General features: G+C 39.3%; 2 protein-coding genes across 3 annotated transcripts in view; both read right to left on the bottom strand.

Moving 5' to 3' along the window:
* LOC127359059 (E3 ubiquitin-protein ligase TRIM21-like) overlaps window positions 1-12,006 on the bottom strand; it is a 40,443-nt gene extending 28,437 nt beyond the window's left edge. Inside the window, exons 1-2 of one of the 2 annotated variants that reach the window (XR_007882595.1) lie at window positions 4,815-4,939; window positions 2,013-4,457 (exon numbers count right to left, since the gene is read on the bottom strand). Coding sequence is in view for 1 of the 2 variants with exons in the window: in XM_051392734.1 (XP_051248694.1) it covers window positions 2,821-4,455 (1,635 nt within the window). In the remaining variant the exon portion in view is untranslated. Of the gene's footprint in view, window positions 1-962; window positions 4,458-4,814; window positions 4,940-11,871 lie in introns of those variants that run through there. The other variant, XM_051392734.1, reaches the window with a different exon arrangement.
* LOC127359058 (E3 ubiquitin-protein ligase TRIM21-like) lies at window positions 6,848-12,006 on the bottom strand. The gene is made up of 2 exons (XM_051392732.1): window positions 11,872-12,006; window positions 6,848-9,123 (listed from the first exon to the last, which is right to left on the bottom strand). The coding sequence occupies exon 2, from the start codon at window positions 9,119-9,121 to the stop codon at window positions 7,484-7,486; it is 1,638 nt and encodes a 545-aa protein (XP_051248692.1). The 5' UTR covers window positions 9,122-9,123; window positions 11,872-12,006; the 3' UTR covers window positions 6,848-7,483.
* Window positions 12,007-12,876: the final 870 nt, after the last annotated feature.

Here is a 12,876-nt window from a genome sequence, read left to right as displayed (position 1 = left end):
ATCCTTCATCAGATTCCAAGAGGCGTCAAAGGGAGTGATACTTTAAACTCCTACACACACACACACACACACACACACACACACACACACATACGCACACGCACACAGTTAAATACCTGTGACCTTAAACCCAGATTCCAAGATGTTTGTTTAAACCAGTTTGACTGTGACACAGCACTACAATAACATCATAGTAAACACAATAAGAGAGAACATCCACTCCCACAGCCAACGAGCAATAATATCCTAAATTATATGATAAGGAGTACTACAGTATTTCCCTTTCAAAATAAACATAGAATGTAAAGCTCTGTGCACACACCAGTCATAGCATTGCATATAGAGAATTTAGCATCTTTGATAGGTGATTACAATGAGGTCATTAACTGCTATTATCGTAAGCAAGAAAGCAAAATAAATCCTGGGCTGATTTCAGATCTGTAATCTGTGATGTCAGACAGGAAGAATTTCTTGAACTGACAGAAAGTTGCAGGCTGACTGTACCGACTCCCACAGTCTTTGCTTGAGTTTAAAAGGTATTTCCCATTAATTAAAATTCAACCTAGCTGTACTCAACCACAACATATCTCCATACACTATCACACAACAATGTGCAAGTCAGCAAGAGAAAATTCCCGAAATATCTCCACTGATGATGAACGGGACCCTGATTTTATAGACTCACGCAATGTGTTTGACAATTTATATCAATACAATGATTTCATTAAAAAAAATAATTGAGGGCGCCCGGGTAGCTCAGTCGGTAGAGCCGGGGAACCATGTACGGAGTTGCTGCAGTGGCCCGGGTTAGAATCCAACCTGTGGTCCTTTGCTGCGTGTCGTTCCCTCTCTCTACCCACCTTTCCTGTCTATTTACAGCTGTCACTATCTAATAAAGCCAATAAAAGGCCAAAAAAAGATAAAAAATCATAATTGAAATATGTCACATCACCAAAAACAGATCCAATAAAAATAATATTGGTCAACTTTATTTATATAGCAGTTTAAAACAAATGTCCTTTTTTAGCAAAAAATAAAACAAAACATTGTCTCTGGTTCACTAGTTATTCAATGATATTAGAGATTAGACTGCTAGAGTTTTTGAGATAAAAATTAAAGGACCGGATTTAGTGGCATCTAGCGACGTGTATCTGCAGATTGCTACTCCCTTGCTTCACTTGCTTGCCCTTTCCAAGCGGGAAGGAGAGACTACAGTGGCCAAGAAACACATGAAAAACACCAATGGCCAAATCTGTAACCAGTGTTTGGTTCGTCCATTCTGAGCTATTGTAGAAACATGGTGGACTTCATAGAAGAGGACCCATAGATAAAAATGACTCATTCTAAGGTAACAAAAACATGATTCTTATTTTCAGGTGATTATACACTAATGAACATACATATGAATATTATATTCCATTTTTGACAATAGAACCTCCACCATTTTTAAAAATATGTTACATTACAATAAAATGCCCGGAACACCCTAAGTAATTTTTTTAAATTTATGAACAGAAAACCCCTAAAAGAGAAATGGAGATATTAAACAATCCAAAAAAGGTTGGCTAAAATTAGATTATCACAATGAAAGAAAAAAATGAAAAAATACACCAGAGAATATAATAAAAAACAAATACAGAAGTTGTGAAATCATATAATGAATTAATAAAACCAAGCTAAGTGTTATGTCATCATTCTTTTTTCATGGTGACCAAGTTCTACTAGAATAGTTTTAATTTCATTTTTACCACTTTTTATTGTGAAATTTTTAAACTTTTTTTTAAAGGGACACTGTGTAGTGTTATAAGTATTTTATTAGCTAAAATCAATGTCTTCATTCATAAATGTGTCCTCATTGGTGTAAAATTACCTCTGCCAATGCTCTGACTTACCCTCGTAAGCGAAGAATTTCTCATCTATACATTGGACGGGTAAGTCCATGGAGGCTTCCATGTCTTTCCGCCATTTTAAAAAACTATAATCGCTGACAGGGACATAAAGCACTAGCCTACCTGTCTAGCTAATCCAAAACGCTTTTTCGTTCAGAGCCAGCGTCACGTGACTGAAACCAGTTATAACGGAGAAGGAGATCAGTGAGAGGCGCTTGTCACTGCCCCGGCACATTTGAAAGTCTGCACTGCACTTTAGTTCATAATGGAGGATCATACTTATGCCGAGCCACAGGAGAAGGAATCCTCGTCGCCAAAAACGCGAATTAAAAAGGCAATGTGACCGGCGAATTAAAAAAACGAGGGTAAACATCGGGGGAGCTTTTCACAGGTGGAAAGAGCTAATGAAAGAGAAAGACTTTCAAAGGGACGCTGAAGTTGCCTGCTTTCTCCTCGACAGGTAGGCTTCTTGGTACATAATGGCTACCGTAGTTGCAATACCCATTTGAAAATGCGAGGCACTAGAGAGCAGGATTCGTTTGAATGCAAAATACAATTTCACCGCTAGATGGGAGAAATTCCTACACAATGTCCCTTTAAAGAAAAGTCCACCAAGAAGTAAGTAAGAATAATAGAAGAGGTTGAACTGATTCGGCACCAATGAAACCACACAGGCTCCAATAAGGATCTTGACTATTTCTCTGGCGCCTCTCAGTGGAGCAATACCAACAGTGTACAAAACCTTGGAAGACAATGTAATTTATGGGCATTCTGTAACAAATTTTTAACAGTTTACAAGAACCAATTATTCACTTGAGAACTGACATTCACATGGATAGGAAAATTGTTGTTTTTCTAGAGCAATAAAAACAGACAAAACAGGAGAGTGATTTAGGTAATTTACATGACACTGACTCCTGTTAGAAATAGTCTAGTCAGTGTGATGAATTGAACAAATTATTAGGGGGGTGGAGTTTTTACCACCACTGTTACTAAAGGGATTGAAATATGGGTAGAGTCTCTCAGTGAATTTACAGCCAATAAAAGAGTAAATGAGAGCAGCAGCATCTACATCATAAAAGGAGACCAGACCCTCCTCATAATCCACAAACACCCCCACCTTCTGAAGCTTCGACTTCAGAGAGAGGTTAACTGATAATCCATCAACTTTATACCCTTTTTCTTTTGTCAAGCATACAGACCAACAGCCATTGTTTGGGGTCCGTTCAATGTTCCCTGTTCTGCTGATAGACTCTCTGACCACTCCTAAACTCCAGCAAGTTTTCCCTTTAACTTGAATTTCATAGTAAAACCTTCCTGAAGAGAACCCCTGCTTTCCTAGAACAGAATAACAGTAAAATCTCTTTGGACTGCCTGGAACATTCTGTCTTACATTCCCATGACTAACTTGCTTTCCATCATCAGATAGGATGAGATAGGGATTTGCTGTGTCAGGATCCAGGGTCACATCCACTGCATACAGCTGGACCTTCTTTAGCTCAACATGAACACACAGTCTCTCAGTCTCTTTCTGGAGTGTCTCCTCCAGCTGAGCAACAGCTTTCGTCACTGTCCCCTCACATGATGAGTGAACGCTGACGTCTGTCCAGTCCTTGATGGGTGGAACAGTGTTCAAGGATGAGAAGCTCTGGAGGAGCTGAAGGTGGTCTTCAGTGTGTGAGAGCTGCTCCATCTCAGTGCTTCTCTTCATCAGCTCAGATATTTCCTCTTCCAGCTCTGTGATGAAGCCTTCAGCCTGTTTCTCTGTTGTTTTCTGTTTCTCTTCAATAATCTCAATGAGCTGAGCCAGACTTCTCTCAACAGACTGGATCAGAGCAGTAAAGACCTGCACACTGTCTGCTGTCTCTCTGTCTGCATCTTCCTTGCTGAGCTTCACTGACCGTTTGATCTGCTCAATCTTCAGTCGTCTCTCCTGGATCATCTGCTGAACTTCAGCCTTTGTCTTATCCAGCTTGGCTTTCTTTCCTTCATATTCTTCTATCAGAGGAACAGTGTGATGATGTTTGTGATCTGACTCAGTGCAGAACTGACACACACATATCTGGTCATTCTTGCAGAACAGCTCCAGAGGTCTAACATGCTTCTTACACATCCTGCTTTCCAGGTTCTCCACAGGATCTATCAGCTTATGTCTTGTCATAGCTGTGACTTTCTGGTGAAGTTCCAGATGAGTCTCACAGTAGGAGGCCAGACATACCAGGCAGGACTTCAGGGCCTTCAGTTTGGTTTCAGTGCAGATGTCACACATAACATCTCCTGGTTTGGCATGTTGTTTTTCTGAGCTGCGACTGGTTTTCTTTTGAACTGACTTCCTGAACTGAGCAGCCATCTCAGATATAAAAGTGTTGACCCGCACCTCTGGTCTTCTGTCAAAAAGCTCTTTACACATGGGACACAGGCATTGGACATTAATATTCCAGTGTTCTGTGATGCAGGTCTTGCAGAAGTTGTGTCCACATGGTATGGTGACTGGATCAGTGAACACATCCAGACAGATGGAGCACAGAAACTGATCTTCAGAGAGAAGGCTGCTGGCTGCTGCCATGTCTAAGAACAAAAGTACAAGCGTGAAATTAAAACACAGAAATAAAAGACAATATTATAACATCAGCAAAAGTCATGTTGAAACAAGTAGTTATGTTGCTTGTCGCTGAAATTTTAAAGTTTTAAAATAAGACTGGGCAGTAATTCAGTATTATTGTACATTGTCTTGAAAGGTACTGCAGGTCACCTGTCAAACCGGAACAGACAGCCTGACTGACAAGAGATCTACAATATTAGTACCAACAGCTGAGAAGGAAATAGCCTACAATGTAATGGAGGACAACCAATGTACAATTGCTTCCCTGTTAATTCCCTTTGATTATTGTATAAAATAGATTGAATATCATCAACTGTACTCACTAGTTGTACTCAGGCTCCGTTGTACGGTTAATCTGAAGGCCTGAAGTTGTTTGCTGAGAGAGAGTTATTGGTCTCGACTCCAGCGTGGCTGTTGCTCTGAGTTACTTTCAGTTTCATTTACTGTAAAGCATGTGGCTTTGAAGCACTCCTCTCTTCCCAGTGCAGAGTCACCTCTTTAGGCAGGTCAGCTGGTAATCTTTTGTTGCAGTTTTGGAGGTGATCATGACACAAGATCAACTGATTTTAATTCACATTAACATCACAAAGTAAAACTATTGTCACCTGAAATGTGCCATTTTATATAACAGTCGTGATTAGGGATATGAGAGCAAACCAGATCCAGAATTGTGCAATTGCAAAAACACAAGCAAAACACAGAATAACAGATGATGAGTCATATATTAACAGCCTTAAAAAACAGTAAAATATCAGTTCAGCATATTTTTACTGCTATTGATTGTGGAACTGGAAATTAGTGATAGAGTATAGCATAGTGTGTCACTTAATGTAAATCATCCATTGAAAAAAAAAAAAACAGGTTACATTGTCATACAGTAAGGACATTTTTGTTATGTCCTTTGCAAGTTTAAGCATCTTAGTTAGACACATATATATGTAGAATAAAAACTTACTTGCAAATGTGTTAAAAATTGCTTGCTCAAAGCATAACTGACAATATTTGTTGCAGAATGGATGCTCACTGTGACATGAGTGGAAAGAAACGCTGAAAATTAATTTTAAAGAAGTTATGAGATGCACTTCTAAAAAATTCTTGCAAATGCAGAACATTTCTGTGTCAAACTGCTCATCAGATCCTTCAGACTAGAGAAGACTTTTAGTACTATAATGCCCTCTGGTGGCAACGTCAGAGACTCCCAGCTCATGCCAACAACGTCCAGTGGTGGAAGAGGTATGTAATCCTTTCAAAGTATAGCCATACCTGAAGGTAAAAATAATGCATTACATAATAATGTTATGTTATGAAACACATTGGATTATTATTTTTGATGCAATAACCTTAAGCAGCATTTTAAAGTTGCAGTATTTCAAGATAATTTGAACTGCTGTATAGTATATATTGTACTGCTGGGTATTCTCATCTATAACAATACAAGTATGCAAAATCTTGAACTGTGATTAATGCAGTGGAGTAAAAAGTACAATATTTGCTTCTGAAATATAGTGGAGTATAAGTACTAAGTTACAAAATACACAATATTTAAGTAAATGTACTGACTTAATCTCCAGCACTGACGGTATGAAAAACTTGCCAATGATATGACTTGATTGCCTCATCAGTGTGGAACAAGACATGCCTCATTGTGCTAAAATTGTTTATGATCTTTAGAATAAAAACATGTTTCAATTTTTTATATATACGGAAGCCCTAAAGGGCCATGCATTCATACATTTTATTTCCTCCGTTTTCCCGTGATAACGAGTTAATTTTCTCGAGATAACGAAACTTTGTTTTCCCGAGATAACGATATAATTAATTCGAGATCTCGAGATAATGACTGTGATATGATAACTGCGGTCAAGCCAGCCGTTACTCCGATCTCCGTGGTCAAATCAGCCGCACTTAAATTTACAGTGTATTCACTTCCGGTTTTCAAAATAAAGGTATTAAGAACAGTAAGCTATAATTCAAACCTACATTTAAAATAAAATGTTACAGTAAAGTGTTTCATGCGCCCATGATGAATAAAAAACATACTTAATATCAAGCATTTCTACTGCACCAATGTGAAGAAATGCCAAAAAAAAGTTCCATATTTGTATCTCCAAGTGGCATCTTTTACAAGTCAGGTGATCTGAGTGAGGGGCAAAAATACAATTAAGCATTTCCAGGACAACGAAGACTGTTTCCAGGATATCTTGGTCATTTTAATCAATTTCCAGGTGTTTTCATGATTTGAAAACTAGTCTTTAATTTTCCAGGTATTCCAGGTTTTCCAGGGTTTATGGGAACCCTGATAACCATGTTGGCAGCAGAATATAAAAAAAATATACCCAAACAAACAATAAACATGTTTGTGTTTTATCATTTTTATTTTTTTACGCCGTTTTTATGTCGTTACATGCCACTTTTACAAAAAAAAGACCACAAGGATGAGGACTGACTGGTGAGTGTGAAAAGCTCAACGCTATCTTGGGTAACAAGTTCGGCTGGGGTTGCTGGAGTGTAAACCTCCCCAAATCGAATAATGACAGAGGTGCTAACTAAACTCTGATACAGTAACACCCAGGAGTGGCTTCCACACAGTGGATGTGCTAGTGTTGAATGGGGCTTTTAATTACCAGTAACCCCTCAAAATAACATAGTACGCTAAAGGTCTTGAAGTACTGACCAACTGTAGATGGTAAGCTATGTTAACCAGCATGCTAGAGTTTTGCAGCTTATGTTAATGCAAACACACTGTCTAATCCATTCATTTTAGAAAGACAATAAAAGGTAACCAGGAGGACAAATCTTTGCTAAGGTGCTTAATTGCAGATTGAGAGGGAAATTTAGACCACATCAATTTCCTTACTGTGAAATGTCGATTTCAAATTTTACAATAAGGTATTCAGCCACATAAGATACAAATCATTTGCTTCCATTTAACAAAGCATAAGGCAATAGCCACACTAACGAGAATGACAGTGTGTACTTTAAAATGATTACTTTAATCAGTGTGATTGACAGGCGTGATGATCAGGGGGGTGGAGTTTTTGCCACCATCATTATAACATGGATTGAAATATGGGTAGAGTTTCTCAGTGAACTTACAGCCAGTAAAGGAGTACATAAGATCTGCAGCATCTACATCATAAAAGAAGACCAGACCCTCCTCATAATCCACATACACCCCTACCGTCTGAGGTTTTGAATTTAGAGAGAGTTGGATTGAAGGGCCAGCAAGAGCTTTATACTGATTTCCATTCATCAAGCATATAGTCCAGTGGCCGTTTGTGGGGGCCAATGTGAAGAAGTTCTTCCTGTTGATAGACTCTCTTGCCACCCCTAAAGTCCAGTCAGTCTTGTCTTTAACCTGGACTTCATAGTAAAATCTTCCTGAAGAGAAACTCTGCTTTCCTAACACACAACATGAGGAAAATCTCTTTGGGCTATCTGGAAGATTCTGTTTTAAATCACCATGATTTACTTGTTTGCCATCGTCTGACAGGATGAGATCTGGATTTGCTGTTTCAGAATCCAGAGTCACATCCACTGCAAACTGCTGGACCGTCTTAAGCTCAACATCAGCACACAGCTTCTTCACCTCTTTAGTGAGTGTCTCTTTCAGATGATCCAAATCTGTCCCCCGGGTCCCCTGACATGATAGGTGAACTTTGACCTCTGTCCAGTCCTTGATGTGTGGAGCAGGGTTCAAGGATGGGAAGCTCTGGAGTAGCTGGAGTGGGTCTTCAGTACGTGAGAGCTGCTCCACCTCAGTGCTTCTCTTCATCAGCTCAATGATTTCCTCTTCCAGCTCTATGATGAAGCCTTCAGCCTGTTTCTCTGTTGTTTTCTGCTTCTCTTCAATAATCTCAATGAGCTGAGCCAGACCTCTCTCGACAGACTGGATCAGAGCGGTGAAGACCTGCACACTGGCTGCTGTCACTTTCTTTGCATCTTCTTTGCTGAGCTTCACTGACTGTTTAATCTTCTCAATCTTCAGTCGTCTCTCCTGGATCATCTGCTGAACTTCAGCCTCTGCCTTGTTCAGCTCAGCCTTCTTTCCTTCATATTCTTCTATCAGAGGAACAGTGTGATGATGTTTGTGATCTGACTCAGTGCAGAATTGACACACACATATCTGGTCATTCTTGCAGAACAGCTCCAGAGGTCTATCATGCTTCTTACACATCCTGCCTTCCAGGTTCTTCACAGGATCTATCAGCTTATGTCTCTTCAGGCCTGGGATTCTCTGATGAGGCTCCAGATGAGTCTCACAGTAGGAGGCCAGACACACCAGACAGGACTTCAGGGCCTTCAGTTTGGTTTCAGTGCAGACGTCACAGACAACATCTCCTGGTTTGGCTCGTTGCTGCTCTGAGCTTCTGGTGATTTCCTTTACATGGGACTGTCTAAACTGAGCAGCCATCTCAGATATGAAAGTGTTGACATATAGCTCAGGTCTTCGGTGAAAACGTTTATTACACATGGGACACAGGCATTGGACATTAATATTCCAGTGTTCTGTGATGCAGGTCTTGCAGAAGTTGTGTCCACATGGTATGGTGACTGGATCAGTGAACACATCCAGACAGATGGAGCACAGAAACTGATCTTCAGAGAGAAGGCTGCTGGCTGCTGCCATGTCTAAGAACAAAAGTAAAAGTGTGAAATTAAAATACAGAAATGAAAGACAATATTATAACATCAGCAAAAGTCATGTTGAAACAAGTAGTTATCAGCTCATCTCTGAAATTTTTAAGTTTTAAAGTAAGACTGGGCAATAATTCAGTATTATTGTACATTGTCTTTAAAGGTACTGCAGGTCTCCTGTCAAACCGGAACAGACAACCTGATTGACAAGACCTACTGTGTACTGAAAGACAACCAATGTACAATGCCCTGACAGAAAAACTAGCATGTCAGACATTTTTGTCCATATATGAGTATTTCCTGTTAATCAGAGTTCATTAGAAAATATCTAGTTCTTTGATAAAAATGTAAAAACACAAGCCTGTGTACATAAAAAGGGGAAAGTTGACTACGAGTCACAAGGTGCATTTCAACAAGAAATGAAAAAAAAAAAGTTGTCACATGTAATCCTTGAGCGTTGAGAAAACCATGCTATCTGTAGCGTAAATAAATGTACCTTTGGATTCTGGGTCAGTTTTGGTTGATTTTGTTTGATTTCTCAGACCCAAAAATAAAACTGGTGGTCATAACATAAAACTATATGATCATCATTTCTATGTTAACTAACACTGAGGAGATTGTTTACAGAGTTTTTTTTTAATGTGAATACAGAATGGGAAACACTGTCCTATATCATTTATCATCTTACCAAAGACAATTCAGCCCTTAGAGATGATTTTTCCAGAGACATGGCTCTGTCAAGATATTGCCAGTATATTGTGTGAGCTGGACGGATTCTTCCTCATTTGTTTGGATCAAACCAAGGCATCCACAAAAAGCAGGGTGGCGGCATCAGTGTTTTTTATAATGATAAAAAGTGCACAGTAAGGTAGACACTTTGTTGTATAAATGTTATGGTCAGCAGATAAAAACCTCGCCTCTGGACAGTATCAGTCCTAAGGAGGAATGAAAGCCGTAACTAACATGACCCCTGACAGGAAAGGATCAGCGCTCTGGATGATCTTATCTTTTAAACAGCCAATTTGAATATATCAACACTGCAGGGAACTACAAATGCTATATACAACACTTGTGACTGAGCCAATGAAACCAATGAGCTAAAGGAGGATAAAAAGCCTCTGTTAGGGTCCAGACAGAGCAGTACAGGTACTCCCCTTCACACTATACACTACAGTAAGTGCATAGCCATCCAGGAAAACTATATGTGAGTTCTTAACTGTACTCAGCCTACTGCAGAAAGACAGCAGCTCATCAGGTTATCACTCTGAGATAGACAGATTTGTGCATCCGTGTGACTCCAGCCATCTGGTGTTGAAGTGAGGTAGACAGAGGAGGTGGCGTTGGATCCGAACACTGTGTTATGTATTCTCCCCCAACTAATGACATATTTTATGGATAATTCATATCATATTTAATGCATAACAATAACAGCACATATGAACTGAGAAACTGTACAATGAACCCAAACAGCGAACACAATAACTGCAGGAAGTTTGTTACATACTTTAATAGGCTTATTGCGACACATTTGTTCTTTTCGTCTCCCTCAAGCTCAACCATTGTTCTATTAGCTCTGTGGTTGTGTTAAATGTGAGGCTGTTGATCAGAGAGTGAAGACTCTGTGAATTCAGCTTGTGTTCAGATCTTCAAATTTTACATCTTAAATAATAATCTAAACTTAAGACAGTAGGCCTGTATCTCAGTGTTTTGTTCATTTCTGTGAGGAAACTAAATAAAATTGTTATTTTGAAAGTTTTCTAACACCCTGTAAAATCAAGATGGCCTCGCCCTGTGAAGCTCTGGTGACCCCCTGACTGGGAACCGCTGGTCTAAATAATTATATAAAAAAAAATGTGCAACAAGTTATGGAGATTTTTGTATAATGTAATATTCATGGTGAAACACACACTGGTTACTAAGCATCAATTTTATTTGGATTTTATAGGCTATGAAATGTTGCCTACAGTATACTGGAAACACATTTTAATATAATGTTATGTTATATATGATGATTTTATTCATGGTGCTCAGTAGGGCTTGCATTGGCAAGAATCTGGCATTACGATACGTATCAGTGATATGGTATCACGATACAGGGGTTATGATTCCATATACTGCGAAATATTACCATAAGCAAGGCCTTATATTGAGATTTTTTTCCCTTTTAACTTAATTTTAAGAAAATGGTGGTATTCCCTGTAACATCCAACATCACAGCCCTCAGTTTAGGTTTACAGCACTGATATCTGACAGTTGGGGGTTTAAACACAAAATCAATACAGTGTTTTAGAGAATCGATACAATATCATGATATTGTCTTACAGCCCTGGTGCTCAGTACAATATAGTATGGCACACTGATAGAGGGGGGGTATACTTAGCAGGGTTGACAGTTTTTGTTTTTCGGACCTCTTCCCGCTCATTCCTCAAAAACAACTTTCAACTTAGTCCAACTCATAAATAAATAAATAAATAAATAAATAAACGCGGAAACGGCCTAGCATTCACGCGAATCAGCTCTCAAACTCAAATACCGACTGACCCTTACTGCATACCCCCACTCCCGACCTGTACCCTGTCCTGTACCCGTCGGGGACCAACTAATGAAAAGTGAACAACGCCTTTCGTAAGATAGTGTGGGAAGGACCGCTCACAACGCAGCCGCGATACTAAGTCAAAGTCTGCTCGCTCCCCCCCTGTTACTTCCTCCGGGTCACCGTCGATCACAGTGAATGTTACTCACCTGCTGTGCTGTCAGATTCTGCTGGACTGTCGACCAAAGCCAAAAGTTGAAGTTGTGGTTTGTCTAAAGGCAGAAAGTTGTCTCTGCTGCAGCGCCGCTCTGAGTTACTTTCAGTTTGTTGTGACTGAGCCCAGTAAACAGTCCTCTCTCTGCTGACCCGCCTCTGGAGGCCGCTGCAGGTGAGCTTCTGTTACCTTCCGCAGGGTTGGAGGTGATAATAGTGACTACCACAACAGTAACTTTTGTTATACTTTAAACTGTAAAAACGTCACTTAGTATGGAAGCCCATTTCTGCCAATGTGACGGGGGAAAAAATAATTCTGTAAGTAATTCTAATGAGAAACTCTCTCACAGTAATTATTTAGTATCTCAACATAATGCGAAAGTTTTAAATAATACATGATCATCTCAAAGTCATCATTTTGAGATGCTAAGTCAATATTTTGAGAAAGTTTCTCATAATATTTCTAGCAGTATACCAATAATCAGTCTGATTGATGATAGTATTTATAAAGAAATTCACATTTAGGCAGTACAGAGTTGCTAATCAAGTGATATCTGGGTATCTGGTTCTGCCCCTTACTAGTATGGCGGTACGATGACTCAAAATCCTTACTGTCTTTTGGTGTTCATACAACTGGGAACATACAGATATTAATATGAGCTGAACAACATTGATGAAAGCCTACAAACAGACAGATGAGTTCCAACTGTGAAGTAACATTGCTTCAGATTTAGCATCTTGAGACCAGACGAGCTGCTGTTGACACAGGACATTTCTTTTACAATCAGCTCATCAGAGCCTTTAGAGTGGACTTTTAGGACCATCATGCTCTCTGGTGGCCATGTTAGGGGCTATCAGCTCATGGCAATAATGGCAGAGTAGGTTGCTGGTTTAAACTTGAACATTTTAACTCTTAGGTAAATGTACAGGCTTACTAACAGTAGGCTTCATTTTATTTCCTAGCCCAACAATGTCCAGGAATTGGAAATATTACTTTATTT

The sequence above is a fragment of the Dicentrarchus labrax genome, unplaced genomic scaffold (genome assembly GCF_905237075.1).
Source record: "Dicentrarchus labrax unplaced genomic scaffold, dlabrax2021, whole genome shotgun sequence".
Classification (NCBI taxonomy): domain Eukaryota; kingdom Metazoa; phylum Chordata; class Actinopteri; family Moronidae; genus Dicentrarchus; species Dicentrarchus labrax.
This window is presented reverse-complemented; position numbering and strand designations above follow the sequence as displayed.